Source organism: Elgaria multicarinata, chromosome 4 (genome assembly GCF_023053635.1).
Source record: "Elgaria multicarinata webbii isolate HBS135686 ecotype San Diego chromosome 4, rElgMul1.1.pri, whole genome shotgun sequence".
Classification (NCBI taxonomy): domain Eukaryota; kingdom Metazoa; phylum Chordata; class Lepidosauria; order Squamata; family Anguidae; genus Elgaria; species Elgaria multicarinata.
In genome coordinates, this window is record NC_086174.1 from 53,716,021 (window position 1) to 53,736,421 (window position 20,401).

General features: G+C 39.7%; 2 protein-coding genes across 2 annotated transcripts in view; one reads left to right on the plus strand and one right to left on the minus strand.

The window, feature by feature from the left end:
* LOC134398165 (kinesin-like protein KIF28) overlaps positions 1 to 864 on the plus strand; it is a 37,476-nt gene extending 36,612 nt beyond the window's left edge. The window contains exon 23 of the mRNA XM_063125412.1: positions 703 to 864. Coding sequence (XP_062981482.1) covers positions 703 to 864 — 162 coding nt within the window. The remainder of the gene's footprint in view (positions 1 to 702) is intronic.
* A 2,774-nt stretch (positions 865 to 3,638) lies between these two features.
* SCCPDH (saccharopine dehydrogenase (putative)) lies at positions 3,639 to 20,221 on the minus strand. The gene is made up of 12 exons (XM_063124307.1): positions 19,942 to 20,221; positions 17,693 to 17,805; positions 15,350 to 15,430; positions 13,709 to 13,838; positions 12,233 to 12,282; positions 11,227 to 11,357; positions 9,295 to 9,412; positions 8,251 to 8,370; positions 8,113 to 8,169; positions 7,053 to 7,164; positions 6,013 to 6,094; positions 3,639 to 4,713 (listed from the first exon to the last, which is right to left on the minus strand). The coding sequence occupies exons 1-12, from the start codon at positions 20,126 to 20,128 to the stop codon at positions 4,608 to 4,610; spliced, it is 1,287 nt and encodes a 428-aa protein (XP_062980377.1). The 5' UTR covers positions 20,129 to 20,221; the 3' UTR covers positions 3,639 to 4,607.
* Positions 20,222 to 20,401: the final 180 nt, after the last annotated feature.

Genomic DNA, 20,401 nt, shown 5'->3' on the forward strand with positions numbered 1-20,401 from the left:
ACGAGCATACACATGGTATGCATGAGTCAGCTAGTGTATATATATTGTAAATATGAAAAGGAAAGGTTGAATCAAATCTTAGTTGGAAAACTGTGTTGTTTTTCTATGAATCTCAGAAATCCTTTAGAATCACAAGTTTCCTAACCTCTCTCATTTGATCACTAAAAGCTACTTGTCTCATAATGTCAAACGTTCCTCAAACGTAGGAGCCAGGAAATGAAGACTTTTAAAACTGTTTTTTGCCTGTTGTTTCAAGATATGCACACCAATTCTAAATTGCTATGTTAAAAATTAGCTCATGTTATTGGGAGAGCAATCCTGTGGCCCCTAGAGAGTCTGGTGGGTTGATCATAGTCCCTGACACCTCAGCTAAACAGGTGAAAAAGCTCATCTAGCTTAAATGCAGAGCAAAAGGAGCAGCAGAGAGGAATATCACTTCTGCCTCACCTCCCGCACTGCACTGGATACTTGCAAGCTTCTGGGTTCAGAGGCTTTCGACTATCATGGGTGGATTACATAGGATTGCACCCTAAGTCTATGTTGGTCAAATTTCTTCCCTCTTGCTGAACAAGCTTCCCATCTGCTGGTCTCAGCTATTCTATCCCTTGTATTTTCATCTCAGAGATACCATATGAATCGTGTTCTTAATTTTCATAATGCAGCTTCCATTGCACAAAAGAATACTATTTTTTTGGGTTCCAGGATGAAGATAATGTTCAACTACTTCGACTTTTTGCCGAGAGACAATCGCACATGTTAAAGGATTTCGGAGAACAACTTGAGTCAAACATAAGTAAACTGAAAAATGATGTTGCCTTAATAATTAAAAAGAAACGAGAGAGGCTAGGTTACAGCAAGCCATGAAATCATTGTAGTATATTAAATAAAATGATGGTGCTTTACTGTAATGATCATAGCAGTACTTAAGTATAATTTGTTATGTATCACTATAAATTAGGGCAGGATACATATATTTACAAACCCCACTTTGGACACAGCTGCAAGAGAGAAGCAACCAAGTGCATGTATGGACTAGAAAGTGCTGGCCACTACTTACTGAAGGTCAATGATGCTTCTCCTTTACCTATTAGTACAAATCTCATGTCACCACGAGGGCTAGTAGTCTGAGAATGATTGGATACAAATGTTTGCCCATTTCCCTTGTGACTGGAACAACTTTACACTTTTAAATAAATATATAAACCAGTAAAGATGCAAACAAATTATCCTTCTGTTGTCCTTTCAGCTCTTTCTCCTCTGCTTCTCCTCTACCCCCAACCGATTTTTCTTCAGCCCCTTCCCAACATTTTGTGCCTATCCTTTCATTGGCCCAGCTCTTACAGGAGTAAGCATTATTACATGTGCATACACACACTGTCACATGTTACGTTACATGCAGAGTGTGATGCATATGCATTAACCTCCCCGTTACCTCATCCTGCTCCCTCCCCAAGCTGTCCACAGGTCGAGTTTTGAATTTTTTGGAACTTTGAATTTTTTCTGCATGTCTACACTGCTCAAGCTTCAGTTTAAAACAAAAATGAGCAAAATTAGTCCAGTAGAGTTCAAGTAATAAGCCTTACACCATATTATGTTAATAATTCCTTATTCCTAAGACTTATAAATGACCTGCTATAACTCCATGACGTGGATGAAGCAGAAATAGGTCTGTTAGGCAACAAGTGAGGTACCGCAGGGCTCAGTCCTGGGCCCAGTGCTCTTCAACATTTTTATTAATGATTTGGACGAGGAGGTGCAGGGAACGCTGATCAAATTTGCAGATGACACCAAATTGGGTGGGATAGCTAATACCCTGGAAGACAGAAACAAACTTCAAAGTGATCTTGATAGACTGGAGTGCTGGGCTGAAAACAACAGAATGAAATTTAATAGGGATAAATGCCAAGTTCTATATTTAGGAAATAGAAACCAAATGCACAATTACAAGATGGGGGATACTTGGCTCAGCAATACTACAAACGAGAAGGCTCTTGGAATTGTTGTAGATCACAAGCTGAATATGAGCCAACAGTGCGATATGGCTGCAAGAAAGGCAAATGCTGTTTTGGGCTGTGTTAATAGAAGTGTAGAGTATTGCGTCCAGTTCTGGGCTCCGCAATTCAAGGACACAGACAAGCTGGAGCGTGTTCAGAGGAGGGCAACCAGGATGATCAGGGGTCTGGAAACAAAGCCCTATGAAGAGAGACTGAAAGAACTGGGCATGTTTAGCCTGGAGAAGAGAAGATTGAGGGGAGACATGATAGCACTCTTCAAATACTTAAAAAGTTGTCACACAGAGGAGGGCCAGGATCTCTTCTCGATCCTCCCAGAGTGCAGGACACAGAATAACGGGCTCAAGTTACAGGAAGCCAGATTCCAGCTGGACATCAGGAAAAACTTCCTGACTGTTAGAGCAGTACAACAATGGAATCAGTTACCTAGGGAGGTTGTGGGCTCTCCCACACTAGAGGCCTTCAAGAGGCAGCTGGACAACCATCTGTCAGGAATGCTTTAGGGTGGATTCCTGCATTGAGCAGGGGGTTGGACTCAATGGCCTTATAGGCCCCTTCCAATTCTGCTATTCTGTGATTCTGTATCGTCTCAGGTATGGCATAATGTGCCTGTCCAGGGAGGGCAGTAGTTCCATGGGAGCATTGTAGTGCTCCTCTCTCAAGGACAAACAGAAATTGTTTCTTCAGAAACTTACATTTTTCATGAGAAATTGTGCAATCGTTCCTTATTTGGAATAAATCAATGTTGGAAGCTTAATAAAGAATTCATTGTGAAGCTCTTGAGGATATAGTTGAGGATAAACCAATTGCTTCAGTTTTATAACCGTTTTCTTCTAAGACTCATGCCAGATTTCAGCCCAGAAACTTAAAAGTAAACACAGATAAATGGCTATTGTCTGCAGCCAACGGCATACAGAGCAGTTGATCATGATGTCTTTAGTGCATGCTAATGTTAATTTAAGATATAAAGAACACAATCCAGGGCCATGCTAATTCTAAAACTACAGCACTACGTTGCAGTATATCCTCACCCCATAGGAATGTTCTTACCAGACTCGAACAGGAGGAGCTTGTTCAGGCTTCACAAAAGGGAGAGAAGTTTGAAAAAGGTAAAAGGGGCGGAGTGGAAGCTGCTGCAGTGCTATTGTTCAAGAGGACTCAGGTTTGGAGCTACTTGGCCTGATAAAGGTACTCTACTATATGGATTTTGTAATGCTTCTTAGAACTTCCTTTTTGCTTCATTTTTTAATGTGACTGTTTGCTTCCAAACTGATAGTAAACTCAGGTGTATCCAGAGCATCTTCCCCTTCAAACAACAACTCATTTTTGTTTGCTGATGCCGCCCCATGCTCCTGAACGTGATGGTGAGATGCTTGAGCAGATGGAAGGGAATACTGGTAACTTGCTTATTTATGCAGACAAGTATAAGGTTCTTAGAATCCTACCTATAATTTGGGCTAAAAAAAGGAATTATAGCTGGTATTCCAGTTATATTCCATCTTTCTTTATATTGATGAAGGTAGTGGACTGAAATACATTAGCATTATTTATTCTGTGCATACTAAACCATGCTAATTATGATAACTGAACTTTTAACAATGATCTATAAGTTATACAGATACCAAGTAGATTTGCAACCCTCTTTTATTACATTGTGAAAGAACAAAAGAAAGTAACAGCAACTAGAAATACTTTCTTCTTTACACATTAGTACCCTATTTTCCCCTGCCTTAAGCTTATCTCCATAGCAAAGAAATGTCAGCTACTCGTGGAAGTTTACGAAGCTACTATTCAAACAGCATAAATGTTTCTAAACAAAGCTCAATTTGATTTAGAAAAACATTCCACTGAATAGCAGTACACCTAATTGGGACTAGGCCTCATAAGGACTATGTTAAGCCCAACTACTTTGTTCCACTGGTGTTAATAAAATACTTATTTGACTAAACATACATGTGACTGGGCACTAAGGATCAATGAAGCTTATTTCTAATAAGTATAGATAACAGCCTTAATCATGGCTAAGTGCAACTGGGTAGAGGCCTCTCTGTGGAAGAGTCCTGAGACAACTAAATCAAAATTGATGGAATACTGACACCAGCCTTTTGCCCCAACAAGACATTAGTTTTCTTCACAAACACTGCTCTGCTATCTCCAAAACTGGATCAGTTAAGGCACAGTTTTATAATAAAATCAGCAACAACGTTCAGAATTCTAAACAAAAAAATAAGTAATGCTTTCGTAGTTACTACTTTAAAAAATGAGCAGATTACTAATTACCATAGCTAAAATTTAATTTCTATCAAATTATATTAGACAACTTTCTTAGTTTCAAGCATTTGTTTCTATAATTCTAACAATACTCTTTTCATTAGCTTAACCACTCCATGCTCCCTTAAACACATTTCCAGTTGTGAAAATGCAAGACCTCCTTACTCCCATTTCAAGCAACAATATGGAACAAGTGCTCATATTACATATAAAAACAATTGTAAGTATTTTATTAAACTTAGCAACCCTTCTTAATTGATATTTTTGGTGTGCAAGTACCATACAAAGGCTTGCTGGTCCTGCTGTCTCTTCGGAATGTTTTTTTTAGGCTTCAGGCTTGCTAATAACAGAGAACTCAATTCCATGCTTGTTGAGTCTGTCAATAAGTTTTGTATTGGAGAATGCAGCCCCAGGAGTATAGACACCTCCTCTGTAAAATAGGCACACATTTTTGTTAGTAACATAGGACTACCAAAGCAAGCCTAAATCTTTGTGAACAATCAGTATTCATATGGACAAAGCCATCCCATTTTCTGTAAGTATAAAAGTCCCCTCCGCAATATAAACCAAAGTAAAACAATTCATGGCACTATGAATTGTCAGCAATAAGTTCACTATTCAAGTGAATTTAAGAACTTTGCAAATTGTGAGTTATTTAATACATGATTTGCCAGGTCACATGCCACCTCATGTGCAACCTCTGATCATTCTGATCGGAGATTATTTCATAACGTGCAAATTCATAGGTTAAACAACCAACAGTTAAACAAAGAAATAATAGTAGGTTAAGCATGGTTTGTTCAACCAACTATCAACTCATAGTATCTGGGTTTGCACATCATGAAATTGCCTTCAATCGGGCTGATCAGAGGTTAAATATTCAAAATAGATGTGGCAAATGACCCCAGAAAATCATGGGTTACCCATGATTTGCTGCCATTATGTGCAAACTGGGTTACTGTAATCCTATTATCACTCAGAAGTAAACTCCACTGAGTTCAATGGGATTTACTTCCAGGTGAATAAGATTGCAACCTAAACTGGTTTAAAAATACCGAACTTGACACACAAGCTCTGGTATAAACTTGAAGAATCTAGTAAGATCTGAAAGTCTGCATTCTCTCCCAAATGAATGAACAAGTGATATGGTAATTTTGTGATTTACAAGTCATTAATTAAATCAATGAAGTTCAAATGGTCTAAAACTTATGTCTTTTGGCCTGAATTAAAACCACTTCCCTATACAATGATCCTTACTGATATTCTTAACATATTTTAACCGCTTCTTTACAAGAATGGTATTTGGCAAAACCCTATAAGCTTTCCCATCCTCAAAATGTAACACAGTTAAATGTCAGAAAGAACAGATCAAGGTCAAATTATCAAGAGTTTGTTTCTAATTTTATTCTAGTATATGCAACCAGATCAATGCCAGCACTGTATAAACAGTGTGTCTAATGCTGGCTTATGAAGTAGGAAGGAAGAGTAAGTAGAACACCAAGCTCTACGAACACTATCTCCACATCCTGTAGGACTTTGCCACTATCAAGTCCCTCAAAGAATTATCAGGTATATTTCACCCTAACTATTTGAAAGCACTGTGATCAACAGAGTTAGTTGTACAACCCTTTGGGGGCTTATTTTCATGCTGTGAGAGAGTAGCCCTGATCTGTAGGTGAAGAAGCTAAAATAAGACAGCCACATTTCACACCAAAAAAATAAAACTCACTTTTTAGGAAGAGAACTCTTGTCCTTTAGAAGGGCCACAGCTGCCTGAACCATTGCTATAGGTGTAGCAACATAGCCAGCCTCTACAAAGAGACAAAAACAAGCAAACCCCCCACACCTCAGTTATACTGATCAATTATGAATAACCCTGGATAGCAGATGAAAGCAGAAACTTATGAAGCATCCCTGTAAATTTCAAAATGTCTTGTCCCTGTTTGCACCATGACCTTACTGCAAGAACCTCTAGCTTTCCCTTGAACCCCTTGCATGTGTTTTTCCATTTCTATAACCCACCCAAACTGGTTAAGTCCCATCTGATCTTTAGCCATTTTGGGCCCTGTTTTCATGTCATTATGGGTTAATTGTGCAACGCAGAAGCAGCTACACAAGCTGCTTCTGCATTGCACAATCAACCTCCAACTGAGTTGGGTCATAGGTTGCAGCAGACAAGGGGCAATGGGGTCTGGGCAATCATATTGTAGGGCCACATGCCAGCCGTGTGCGGGCCCAGCCACTTCTGAATAGGGCGCAGCCCCCAATGGGCTTGCCTTAGAACTAATTTGACCCTCGGGTCAAAATATGTCACCCACCCTTGCTTTAGCATGGGATTTAGGGGATAGAGTTGGAGCAGAATTTTAATAAGAAAGAAAACTCAATTCAGGCAATCACAAACAAAACTTTCACACTCCTACCTTCCCTCAGTTTCCTTGTTAAAGTATCACAGTTTTAATCAAAAGCAAGAATTTAAATGGTGGTATAGCTGAGTTTAGTGATGATTTTCACTTTCCCATGAGGGAAAACATCTGTGAAATGCTGTAGCTCTTTGTATGAAGTGATGTACTGATGTCTAATTCCTGTTTACATATATAAAATGGTGTATGTGGCAAGTTCTCTTCCCACAATCTGACGTTTAAGTAAACTACAACTCTTTACAAATAGAGGCTGTGGCATCCAGCTTTACACAAATCAATTCTGTTGTAAATATATTGTATTGAACTGGAGTGTTATATATAGTTGTTTGCTAAAATATTGTTGCTCTACCTGGTCCCCTCACTTGAGTGCATATTTTAACATTTGGTTTGCCCTGCTGTGGATCTTGGCCTGTGCTGTATCCCTCTCCAAAAAATGTCATTTCAAAGGATGATCCTTCCATCTGCAGTTCAAAAGATAGGAAATAAACAGTATTAGATGTCCGGGCAATAGCATAGTTTACATCAAGCACGCTTTACTACTACACTACTGAATTACAACCCACTTAATGTATGTTTCTGAGGGTGATAATTACAATCAGTGATTTTACTGCCTCACTTTGAAAGATAGATTATGCAAAATAACCATTTGAGGAACAAACTCAGTTACTACTAATACTTCTGATAGAGTTTCTAAGTTTCAATCCTATGGACATTTTCCTAGGAATAAACTCCATTAAATACACTGGAATTTACTTCTCAGTAAACATGTGTAGGAATGGATTGTGCTGTTTTTCACATTTGGAAATCATGACAGAATAAGTGTTTCTGCTGTCTTCCATGAAGTATAATGTTCTGCCTGTATTATCCATCTGCTGGAAGTAGCCTACTGCCTCCATGCAGCAAACTTGTGTACATACTATACAGCACATTTTTATTAAAAGAAATAGTACTGCATAAAGTTGAACCTGTCTGCTGGATTTATCCTTCTCAATATTGACGAAGTGTCCTTATAACAGTACTATAGAAGACCAGACACAGTTTTACTTTACCCGTTCTTTTTAAAAGGCCCTGAGATATCTTCTCTGTAATTTTTCCAGTATTTAAAATACTGTCTCAACACCAGATTAAGGAATTCTCTACTACTGCCATTAATAAATTAGTTGACAATATTTTGACATTATACTTTTCTACATATTAATAGTTGAGCAAAAATCAGAATTGCACTCTAAAATCTGTCTTTTAGAAGTGGCAATACTCAATGTCCATAAGAATATTCCTCTTCTATTTATAATATTGTTCTTTTGGTCTCATGGAAACCCCATTTTAAACCATTATTTACATTACATCAGACATAATGGTATATTGTGATTTATAGGCTAACTTACTAATGAACAAAGGGTAGTATTTACCTGTTTCTCTGTTGGTCCTTCCTTTGTAAAATATCCTCCAGAAAAAAATTCAGGATACTAAAGTAAGAAGATCTGCAGTAAGTTTCAGAACAGTAAGACAAAACTATCAAATTTCAAAAACATTTTAAAAAAACCTACTTTTATCAGGAGCTTTCTTCCAAAGTTGAATTTCACAAGCATTAAAAATAAAAAGCCAGCAAACATTAGCTTAATGACAGATCCAATACCACCGACAGTGGAGTAAGCAGCATATTGCACCTGAATAGAAGAATTCATATCAATGAACAACTGCTGTCAGTTCATTACCAAGAGACACTCACATATTAATTATTATGAAATATGGGGAGAAGTCAGGGGGAAATGCATTTTTCATTTTAGTCCTTTATTTGCAATAGCAGAGATCCAGCCCTAGGACCACTATATCCTATCCTCAGGTACTGAAAATAACTTTTGCATGAATACCCATGGGGATGGTTTTCCCCTTAAATTTTTCCCATCTGACAGGAACCTAAGAGAAGAACCTTTCTAATTCACACCTTTCTCCCTAATTCCAGTGAATGGCTAGTATTAATGGACTCATATCCGCAGTTACCCTACATACCCATTTACTGCCTTTTGATTGGTTATTTGTCCCTGACCCCACCCTGCCACAATCATCACACATCCTGGATTACACATAAAATAGGCTAGTTTTTGTCTCCTTTTGTCCTGAAGATTGCTGCTTTCTGGCTTCAGCATCCAGAAGTCTTCCATGTAACTATGCATGTAAGTGCTGAAGTCTCTTCAAAATTGTATTCATGTAACATTAGTCAGAAATGGCTTTTTATTTTGTTTTTATGCAATCGCTGATTTTTCCTACTCTTTTAACTTGAATCCTTTAATAAACAACATAAATGAGAAATCAGGAGAAGTCCAATGAGCTTTGCTTGAACACTGTTTTACTAATGAGTCCTAATGTCTAAAGGTATCTGGTTATTTAGACATCTGTCTTCCCTCCCCTTAAGAAAAGCTCAGATCTGAATTTCTCATTCAAATTTAAAATAATTAACATGGCGTGGCAGCTGTTGATTATTAAAGAGAGAAACACCTGTCAGATGTTCTACCTTGCAAGAAAGGGATAAGCATGAGTTCCTTTGTTACAATGGGATAAAATTCATGTTATGAATACTGAAGTAAACTTACAGGTGTTTCTTGCAGATGTGTATGCAAATAGCGTTGAGTTCGTTTTACTACAGAGGCATCTGATCCCATGAATGGAATGGAATACTGTTTGAGTTCGTTACTGTAAAACACTGCACCTCTGCAAAAACAGAAGCCACGACAATTAAAACAAAGCTTAGCAAAGTATCTTTAAGCCAGAGCTCTATCTATAACTTGCCCTTTTAAATGCATCTTTATCATATTTCTTTTTAGGAAAACCACTTTATTTACAGATGTACGGGTTCTACAATTTCCCTTACTTCCAATCAGACTTGTTCAGACGAACCTGTCAGTAAAAGAAGCCATCGTGGCTTCTCCCCTTCCCCCCACGGGTGCAAATGTTATTTGCATAATTTCCAGCGATGTGGCACAGACTGGTGTGTCATCTGAACCAGGCGCATTGCACTTAACTTCATACCCACCCTAGAACCCCTACTGCAAATTGTGGGTTGTAGGGTGAGTACAAAGGCCGCACATCAGGTTTAGATGGTATGCCAACCCACGCTGGATTGCAGGGAATTATGCAAATGATGGTTGCAAGGGCACAGCACAAGTGGGAGGGAAGGCATGATGACTGCTTTTACTGATGTGATCATCCAAATCCAGTCATAGGCAAATTTACTAGCCATGGTAGTTTGTTATTATTATTATTATTATTATTTATTTATATAGCACCATTAATTTTCACAAACAAGCCATCCCAAAAACCCAAGGCTTGCTGTAGGATTGTTCATTCCCATAGTTGGTTGTCATGTTGTCTAAACTGAGGAGAGCAACTTTATTGTGGGTTGCCTGGAATGGTGATAGAACCTCTCAGCAAGAGCAGCAGCCCACCCACCCCACCCATGCTTCTCTTTACAATCTCGCTAGTGCTGCCTCCAGCCTCTCTTGCTAGTGGATGCCCCTCCACCAATGCCGAAACAGGACTTTGGAAGGACTGTTACTCATTTGCCACCTCTAAAAGAAAACTTTTCTGTGCCTCAAAATTGCACAGATGGTCATAATTTTTTTAAAACGTTTTCTGTGAACCTTTCACATGTGCACAATGTGAACATAATTGTGATCCTTGGCAATGTGATCCTCTTGTGTTTAAGAATTGAATTAATATTTCTCAGTGTCCTGCACCTTTTCAACATTTTCCAAGTCTCCAACTAGTCCAGAAAGGTGAGATGTTCGCTTCTCTTTTTCCGAGGAGTTACTGTTGTGGTAACTGCACCTCAGTGGAGGTATGCAAATTTCTCAGACAGTTTTTTTTAAAAAAAACTGAGATGGTGGCTGAATGGGACAGAGTGAACAGGGCTCCATGGTATGTGTGTAAGTACTGCTGTGCCCCATTTGCTCAATCCTGTTTGATGACCCTCTACTCTGTTCACCCACCCACCCCCAATTTCAGTTCTTCTGAATTGCACTATCTTACATTCTCTTACTGTTATTTATCCTTTGGTCCTTTGCAACTGTGTGCAAATTAGCCTATATGCAGCTTTGTCTTGTCAATGTCCTTGTATTTACCTAGTGCTCTTGTTGCTCCCATTTACTTCTGCAACATGCAAGGACATTGACAAGCAAGACTGCACATATCAGACAGATAAAAGACTGCTAGAATGGGGAGGAATTGCTAACAAGTTTGCACTGAAGAAATATTTTTTTTAAAGTGCCAAATGGAGCAGGGGGGGCGGGTTGGGCCAAAGAGACAAGATGGCTTCTGCCGCAGAGGCACATGAGATACATGCTGGAGGACTGAGGGGGAAGGAGAGGGAGAACAAGCTACAGCAAGCCCAATCATCTGTCAGGCAAACAACCCACCCGCCACAGCTTATTCGCCGGGTAGCTCAGTGACATGTGAACCTGCCCATTTTGAGCTATGTAAACATTCAAAATTAAAAAGGCACTAACATATTCATTAATTTTGTTTACCTTCTCTTAAGTTTTGCTCCAATCACTGGAAGGGGTTTGTACCCTATTTGCCTTCGAACTTTCTTCAGATTGTCTTGATCTGCAATGCCATATACAGCCGATTTCCAGGTCCCATCATGAATACAGCTACCCTGTTAAAATGCCATGTTAATTCAAAGTGTTGTATTTGAATAGTACTCTATTTTTAAATAGCACTCAATTTTTTAATTGAATAGCACTCTATATTTTAAGTAAAAATATATCCTATTACAATTACACATGTTGGACCTGAATAAGATATTAAATCAGAGTACAGGTGATCCTATGCCTCACCATCTAATCTCTTCACCTCCCCCTGCAAGATGATAAATGTATCTGCTTTTACAGCAACAATCACTTGCTGCAGGAATGTGTTATGTCAAAGCAATGCCTAGATTAATCTGGTACCACTTTTTTAAAGTAACTAGCAGTGCCAAGAGTTAACAGCATTAATGAGAACATAACATGCACATCTCTGGAATATGGATGCATGTTTTCCACCCCACAGCTTTTTATAAGGCGAGGAAGGAACTCCTTTCTGCTCAAGAATCTGTATTGCCAGATTAGAATGAATTTAATATTGCACTGTTCCTCCTCCATTAATGTTACAAAATATGAACTATTCCATGTAGATAAATATAATCATTTCCCCTAAAAACTTATATTTGTAATTAATTTAAAGTTGTATTTACCAACAACAGCACTTACCACCTAATCCTACCATAACAGAAATCACATGATCAGGTTGGGCTATCACAAACAGATATTGTGTTACTCCGCAACAGCTATGTCTGTAACAGCTATGCCAAAACAAAAATTAAGGGGTGATGTTCTGCTGTCTGACAGTTTTGCAAGTTGCTATTATCAAAACAACAGCCAGCTATCAGTTCAAAATATTTATTACCCTCTCAAAATTTAATTATTTCATTTTATATGTCGATATGATAGGTATGTACTACAAGCTTAGTAAAACAAGAAGTCAACCAACCTCTGGGCCAGATTTTACATTCAGAAAACTTTCAACTGCAGTTAAGGTACCTTTAAGGGAAAGAGTCAGTCATTATTTGCGATCATAATGAACTAAATAATTGTTCATACTCAGGTAACCATAATCAGATGAATGATGACACTGTGGCATGAAAACATTTTCATAATAGTATATTTTTCTAAAAAAAGTTTACAACCAGGATATTTCATTAACTTGAGGCACATGGGCAACCTTGTATTTAGAAAGGAAGAACCATAGTTTGTTCATCATTTCACTTAAGGTTCCTTCAGTCTTTACCCATCACCATGTTTTTATCAAATGCAGAGTCCCCCCACATTGTGATTGCAAACCAAGCACACAATGACCCAGAATTAAATCAACAAGTGTCCTTGGTTTGTTGTTGGGTTAAACATCGGTTGTTTAACCCCAAACAACCCAGGAGTTTCCAGGTTTGGATGTCAAGAAACTATTTAGGAACTAGACTTTCAAGGTTGTTGAATAAAATTGGAAATGACTTGCATGTGGCACTTATCCCTGGCAATTTGTGGGTTAAAAAACCCGGGAATTGCCAATGTGACATGGAAACCAAGCCTTTGTGTTTTTCTCCCACAAAGACAGAGTGTCCATATTTGGAGAGATCTCCATAGGGCATAACAGACCCTATTTCATCCTGCTTCTGGTCTGACATGTACAAGCAGCTCATAAGGATATTACAGGGAATGGGAAGTCTGCTTGCACCTCCCACATTCAGTTTTCCTTCCTCTATTCCATAAAGGAACATGAGCTCTGAACATAAGCACCTTTTGTCCATGCAGCAGAAGGAATGATTCATGTCTCTGAAGTAAACAGTTTAAGATAAACGGAACAGAAGGCATTTATAGCTCCAGTTTGAAACAGTATAATTCTACTGACCATAACAAAATTATGTTTACAGTCAGTTTAAATATGAAAAGTAATGCTGTTTCATTAGCTTGGCTGGGAAGATCTTCAGACCCCTCACTCCCTCAACTGCCATCTGGCAGCAGTCATTCCATCAGGCTGCAGCAGAGGGGAAAATGGGAAGCAAGGCCACTCCACCTGCTCTGCTGAACTACCAGCTTCATCAGACTTCTCCTGTTCTTGAACCATTTTGATTCCAGCTAATCATCATAAGAATTGGTGCCCAAGTTTGTCTTTCTCTTCCTTCCTCATCTGTTTTTTCCCTTTTGTGATGTGTTTTAGACTACGAGCCTGTGGGTTAGGGCTGTTTTGTTTTTGTTGTTCGTATATAAGCTGCTCTGGGACACTTTTTGAATGAAGTGCAAGGTAAAAATGCTTTAAATAAAAAAATATTTTAGCAATAAAATCTCTCCTCATTGATAAGGAAGAAACTGAACACAGGGTATATTGTTGCTCCTGACCTATAAACATACCACAAAGAAAAATATTACACTTTCCAAACTGGCTATCGAAATAGTAATCAAGCATAAGACTCACCTTTCAAATTATTTCTGGTGTACAAAACTCCCATATCTGCTGGAATGGAGTCAAAACCACAGCTTCCAATAATATATACTCCCTTTTCTGCAGCTTTGTCATTGTAATTCAGATACATTCCTTCCAGAAACTGAAACAGAAATACAACAACATTGTATTAAAAGATTGACAGTATTCTATCTAAGATGATAACCTCCATAGGTGTGTCACTGATACCACTACATTCACTGGCTCATGTTACACCTTCCAACATTATAGACATTTGTTCAATATCTCAAAGCAGCTGGGGTGTAATCCTATGCATGTTTAGACAGAAAAAATGCCTGTAATTCCCACCATGCTAGCTAGGGCATGCTGGAAATTATAGGCGTTTCTTTTTCTAAACATCATAGGATTGTGCCTTTAATTATGTAGTGCTATACACATAGTTATATTCAATTATGAATACCTAACACATTTACAGAGTTACTAGCTGTACCCGGCGTAACATACGCCTTTGTAGCATATCTTAAAGTTTATTAATTAAATAACATTGCGGAGGCGCAGGCTGCTTGGAGGCTGCCGATACAGCACCGTCTGGCAGACCTGGGGGGCAGGGAGGTTGGGGGGAGGGGAAGCAGGTGTCCCCCTCTCCCCGGGGTTCCTGTCAGCTTTGGGCGGCCCGCCCAGCTCGCATGAGATTAGGCCGGGGCCTGGGCTCGCAGCAGGCAAGCGGCCTCCCACCTGGCCACCAAGGGCCCTGGCTGTGCCTCACTCATGCTCCGGACCATGGTGCTGCCCCCTTTGTGGGGGGGGGGAGAGCAAAGAGGCAGAAATGGGGGGTAGGATTACCTTGGAAAGCCCGGAGGAGTTGGGCGAGGGGCTTAGCTACCTGTATCAGCTGTTACACATTGTTACTGATGCTTAGCAACCTGTATCAGCTGAAGCCTATCAGCTGAAGCCTCTACGGAAACATACCTAAGCATTTTATATATATACATACAACACATAGGGGATCTCTCACTGTCTTGAGTGTAAGTTAATGCCCCATCCTGCCACTACTATCTTAAGGCTTTATGTAAGATATAAGACAAAACGTTTAACAAAGCAGTATTACATCTTTCTGTTTGGTCATTTAATTATGTCCATACATACACACACACACCTCTATTCAAATATACCATAAAAGTAACCAGGATAACTTTAAACAAAATGAGATAACACTAGTAAAATTTGATTGCCAGTTAAGTCTCCCTATCACAGATGTTTGCCAAATAATATGGATTGAATTCCAAAGTCTTGGCATTACAGCAATGATATCACTACTATGCACCAGGGCATCTCAGATCCTAATTCAACAACTGAAGATGCTTTCCTGCCACCCCTTCCCACTTTTGTTGATTTTTAGAAATGGAATGTTGAGAGGGAGTGTTTCTGAGGGGGACACACACATCATTACAGGCATATTCAGGGAAATGGATACTGCTGCACATGCAGAGGATGAGTATAAGAACTATTACTGTAGTTTGATATTTGAAATAAGTGAATATTATTCCTGCATTATGGTCATATGTGCAAGTACAAATATTTTGAAACATATTCTATGACTTAATACAAACATTACTTCCAAAGAGTCTGGCTTGATTTCTCAGTTCCACTTACCTGCGGTTCTCCACTAATGTCGACACAGCTTGCACCATTCTCAACACAAGCTTTCACGACAGGTTCTCCAAAAAACCTGTACTATAAGAGTGAATAAAAATGGATAAAATGTTTGATAAATTATATTACAGTCGACTACTTTAATAACTGGAGCAAGCTATCTAAGTTTTGTTTATATTTTTAATAGGGCTACAATGAGACTGACTTTCAATCAATGAATGGAATTAATTGTTGTAAATTAATTGATAATTAATTGTAGTGACCCACAAAGAGGGCTTCAGGTATCGGGCAGTATGGAAATATAATAAATAAATAAAAATCTGCATCTGAACAGAACAGTTTTGAATAAATTTATATTTTTAGATTATGCCCTTTAATGTCACCATCTTAAGATGCATTTTTCCCATCCATCTGTCTCTCATAGGAAGGGAATTTCTCTAAAGTGACACATGAAACATTACCATTTTTAGTTGTAGCTATATTAAACACATGTTTAAAATGTGTTGCCCAATTAAATGAAGGGTAAACTTTCAGTTGCCCAAGATATTTGTAACTGATTGATCTTACTAATTAAGATAGCAATCCTATACTCCTAGGCAGAGTTGAGGGAAGGGATATGATAGTTTGGATTCCTGGATCTGAGGAAGCGCTCAAACTTCAGACCAGGAGTTTAAGCTCTCCTCCCCCTTTCAGCCAGTGCAGAGAGAACTATGCTGGCAAAGACAACCTCAGAGGAAGGCAAAAGTGGCATGTCGGTGGATGGGGAGGGGACAACCTATGCCATATTCCCAGATCTCCCCAGCCTCCTTCCCTCTTCCTCCTCAACGCCTGAGCTAGAAGGGCAAAAAAACCCATCCAGCAAAAATACAGAGTGCGAAGGTGAAGATTGAAGGCTTATAGCCATCCCCATAGGATTTCACCCTAAATCAGCTTAATACTTCAGCCCTAATAATGAACTTTTTAGGACTAGATGATTTTATTTATAAATGGCTACAAGTTTCTCTACTTCACAGATCACTAATATAGTTAAGAGTTATGTGACAGAAGTTGGGGAAGTCTAGTCCCCTCCGCAATAATGGAGCTACACATCCTGACCATCTATTCCTTCCTACCCACTATGGCATATAAATCTGCAAGTACTCCACTACCTGCGATAGTGTTAGAGGATGGGCAGATAGATCAACTATTGGGGCATGAATGCCTGACATTTATCAGAGTTGGTCCAAATCAGGCATGAAAATGAATTGAATAAAAGCAACATAACATACTTTATGAGCAGGGAGGACTTTAAAAACACACACACTATGACCCATTTTATCCATTATAGTTGTTTACTTTTTTATTAAAATAAATCTGATGATTTTATGCATTATATTTTAATATTGGAAGCTACTCTAAGTTCATGATCACAAAAAGGGCTTTTTACATATTCTTTTCCCACGATTTCTATGCATGCGCGTAGCATGTAAACTTCAATTAGTAGCTTTTTCTCTGGTTTAGTTAACTGGTAGAACTTTGAAACTGTAAGCATCAAATAATAAAGCCCTTCCTCTCCAACTTCCTTCCTATTCCTATAGTACACTTAGCTAGAACATGCAGAAATAGCAGCATGAATATTTTCCATATATAGTAATTTATTAGCTATTTACTTTTCTTAATAACTGTAAGTATGAACAGAAGGAAATTGAAAGAATGAAGTACAGCTTTTGTCTTTATTATGTAGAATTCTTGTTACCTGATGTTCTCTCTCTCTCTCTCTCTCTCTCACACACACACACACACAGAATAAATAAGTTCAACCCACTATTATCAATATAATACATTTTATAATGGCCTCAAAGGACTTCTGCATTTTTGATAATTTGTAGAACAAGTAGAACTGTGAAATTCCCTCTATAAATCAGCCACATCTACCTATACTCTGACCTATTGGATACAGCACTTAAGAGGCCTGATGTTTGCTAGAGAGAAGACATAATCCAGTTTCACAGACTATAGTAGGCCAAATTATTTCAAATGGAAGAAAAAACTATTCTCAAATAGCATTTATGTGTCTACCAACCCCAACCCCATTCTTTTTAAATGTTAATCGCGTTTATAGAAGGGTGGTATAAACATTTTAAATTAATAAAATTTACAAGAATAAGATGAGTCTCAGCTTCTTTGTGTTAGAGAGCAAAATTTTCCCTTCATGCTTTGAATTTTCTTTTTTCATTCAAAGTTTATTAACCAAAAGATAAAAATGTTTTATCTTGCAATACACTATGTCTCATCTTGCAATTCACCCCTTCATTTACTACTGAACCTTTATACTTTTTTAAAAAACTAGAAGAAAATACTTACAGGTCCTACGCAGTTCAAAACAATAGCAGTTTGTTTAGCCATACTAGCAAGAGAGGATGGATCACCGACATCACACAGTATTATGCCAACTTCTGATTTCAGTTCTGTCTTCCCTGAAAATTGAAAACTGAAATATTATAAAAGAAGCCAAGTACTATTTAATTATTTCTCTCAAATCTACTCTTTCCTTTTTCTTAATTACTATTATTTGTTATTACTTATGAGATGAATAGAAACAAAGTTTTAAGTTCTTTAATTTTCCCACTACTTTTGGTAAACAGGCTATTTTTCTTCTATATCAATTCCACCCCATCCCCATACTTTTTCAGCACAAGTATGCATGTGGGAAGATCTGGCCACCTCTTGCTACAACATGACAATAACAATCTCAAGAAATTATGAAATACTATCTAAGAGAAATAGAATACAACAAGAAACCCAAGCAAGTGAGTAGCAAATATTGATCAGTAGAAATCTGGTTTTGGAACCCTAATTTTGCCCTTAAGTGCTTCTTTTTTTTTTTTAGAAAAACATACCCAACAGTGACTGGATTCGGATGACACAATAGTCAATGGCTTATTAAATAGTCCCCTGTTGCTTAAATGGCTCGTAGGATGAAGGATGTCCCCCCTGGCTTGATGTGTAACCGCTGCCACACCCTCCTCGCTCACCACAAAGTGCTGACGACTGGGGATGCTAGGAACTGCTGCTGGTGATAGGGAGTCGCAGAAGTTCCTAGCATTTGGAGCTATGGGAAGGGCGTAGAAAGATGCTATGAGAGAGCTCTGGCAGTGTCTTTCTTCACCTTCTCCATAGAAACAAATGGTGAAGGAGGTGTGGTGGAGGGGTAACATCCCCCGACTGTCAGGGGATGGTATCCCTCTGCTATGGGTCGTTCGCCATTTGGGGATAGGGAGCTTCCTTCTCTGCAAGTTGTATCTCCCCCCTCCCCCGGAATAGTGGTGCTCGTTCCCACTTTCCAATACCCATCCACTGCCAAATCACTATTTCTCAACCCGAATGAACACAACTGATACTGTAAAGTCCCTTGAGCTTAAAAATGCTATACTGTAAATAAATCCGCGCTGACATGGATGCAGAATGGAGATTCAACTGCTCTTCATTTTGGGAAGGCAGAGAACCTACTATTACAATTTTACAATATAGCACTTTTAAGCTCAAGGGACTTTCCTCGTGCAAGGAGCCTAATGTGGATCCACGTGTACTTCTCCGAAACAGGATGATACTCTTGTAGAAAATCATGGGCTGCAAATGGTAAGTCTCATCACTTGCTTGAAGTCAGATGAGGAGAGATGCAGAGATATTCCCCCCTACATTTTCATCTGCTTGGCTCAACAAGATGAGGCAATGGCCAGCTTTAAAGGAGAATTAGACAAATTCATGCAGTATAGGTTAATCAGCAATTATTGGCCATGGTAGCTAAACAGATCCTCCAGCTTCAATGACTGTGACCTTTGTGGAAGTGTTTAACTGTAAACAAGATGATGGACTAGATGGATCCAGCGTTCTTAATCAAAGTTACCAGGCTTTATCTCACCATTTGGCCTGGAACAAATGTTTCTCCTTGCAGCAATCTATGATAGCCTCTATCTCTTTCGCCTCCCCCAGTCTGGAAAGAACTCATGATATTAAGGTCAATGTCCAAAACATAACACCAGGTGCATTTGAGGCCTGATGCAGGGTAGTCCCATTAGGGCACCTGCAGAATCTGTCACAGGGCTCTCCATTTCTATTGTGAAAGCACAAAAGGCAGGGACAAAGAAGCTCTTCATTTAGCACTGGACTGGGGTTGAGGAAACCTGGGTTCTAGTCCCCACTCAGCCTTAAAGCTCACTGGGTGACTTTGGCCCAGTCATGACTAACAGTGGCCTAATCTACCTCACAGGGTTGCTGTGAGGAAGGCCATGTCATCCACATTAGGCTCCTTGCACAAGGAAAGAAGGAAGGATATAAATATAATAAATTGGTTAAAGAAATAAAATGGAGCCGCAGTCAACACAGCGAAATGTACTTCGGAGAAGATGTGCAAAGGATGTCAATGGACGTTAATTCACCTGCCCTCGCCCCCTCTAAAGCTAACCCACTGGCACTTTTCTACGGTGCCCCTCATTTCGAGGGGGGGGGCACAGCGTGCAATGGGGAGCACAGACCTTCCGCCTCAGACGGAGAAACGGGGCGAAGAACAGCCCCAAACTAGACGCCCTAGACGCTCTCCCGCTCGTTCTTACCCAGTTTCGCGGTCGCTTTTTCGACCACAGCCTGCAACTTCTCTCGGTTCCTGCCGGCCACAGCCCAGCGGAGCGAGCCGCGCAGCTCATCCTCGGCAGCCACCCGAGCAACCTCCTCGGCCACGAACTGCCCTGTGAAGCCCGAGGCCCCAAACACCACCAGCTGGAAAGGCCGCCCGGTCGCCATGGGAACAGGAAGAGGACCCCCTCACTCACTCCGTGGGGAGGAAAGGACAGCGGCCACTGCGCAACGGTGCGCGACTCTCAACTGCCACCGAACAGAGGGAAGAAAGGAGGCGGGGCCGCACAGCGCGGACGACGACGAGGCGGCACCAGCCTCCGAGTTGTTCGAGATCACGTGACCCACACCTTGCGCAATCACCCCACCCACGTTTTCCCCCCCGAAGCCTCCGCCTTCGCGGCGCGCTGCCTGAGGGAGGTTAGCAAATGGCGGCCGCGC

Coding starts and splice junctions, on each gene's coding strand:
- SCCPDH (XM_063124307.1), bottom strand. CDS start 20,128: ATGGCGACCGGGCGGCCTTTCCAGCTGGTGGTGTTTGGGGCCTCGGGC. Junction 8,371..9,294: donor CACATCTGCAAGAAACACCT/GTAAGTTTACTT, acceptor TCTTCTATTCAG/GTGCAATATGCTGCTTACTC. Junction 4,714..6,012: donor AAGAGTTCTCTTCCTAAAAA/GTGAGTTTTATT, acceptor CCTATTTTACAG/AGGAGGTGTCTATACTCCTG.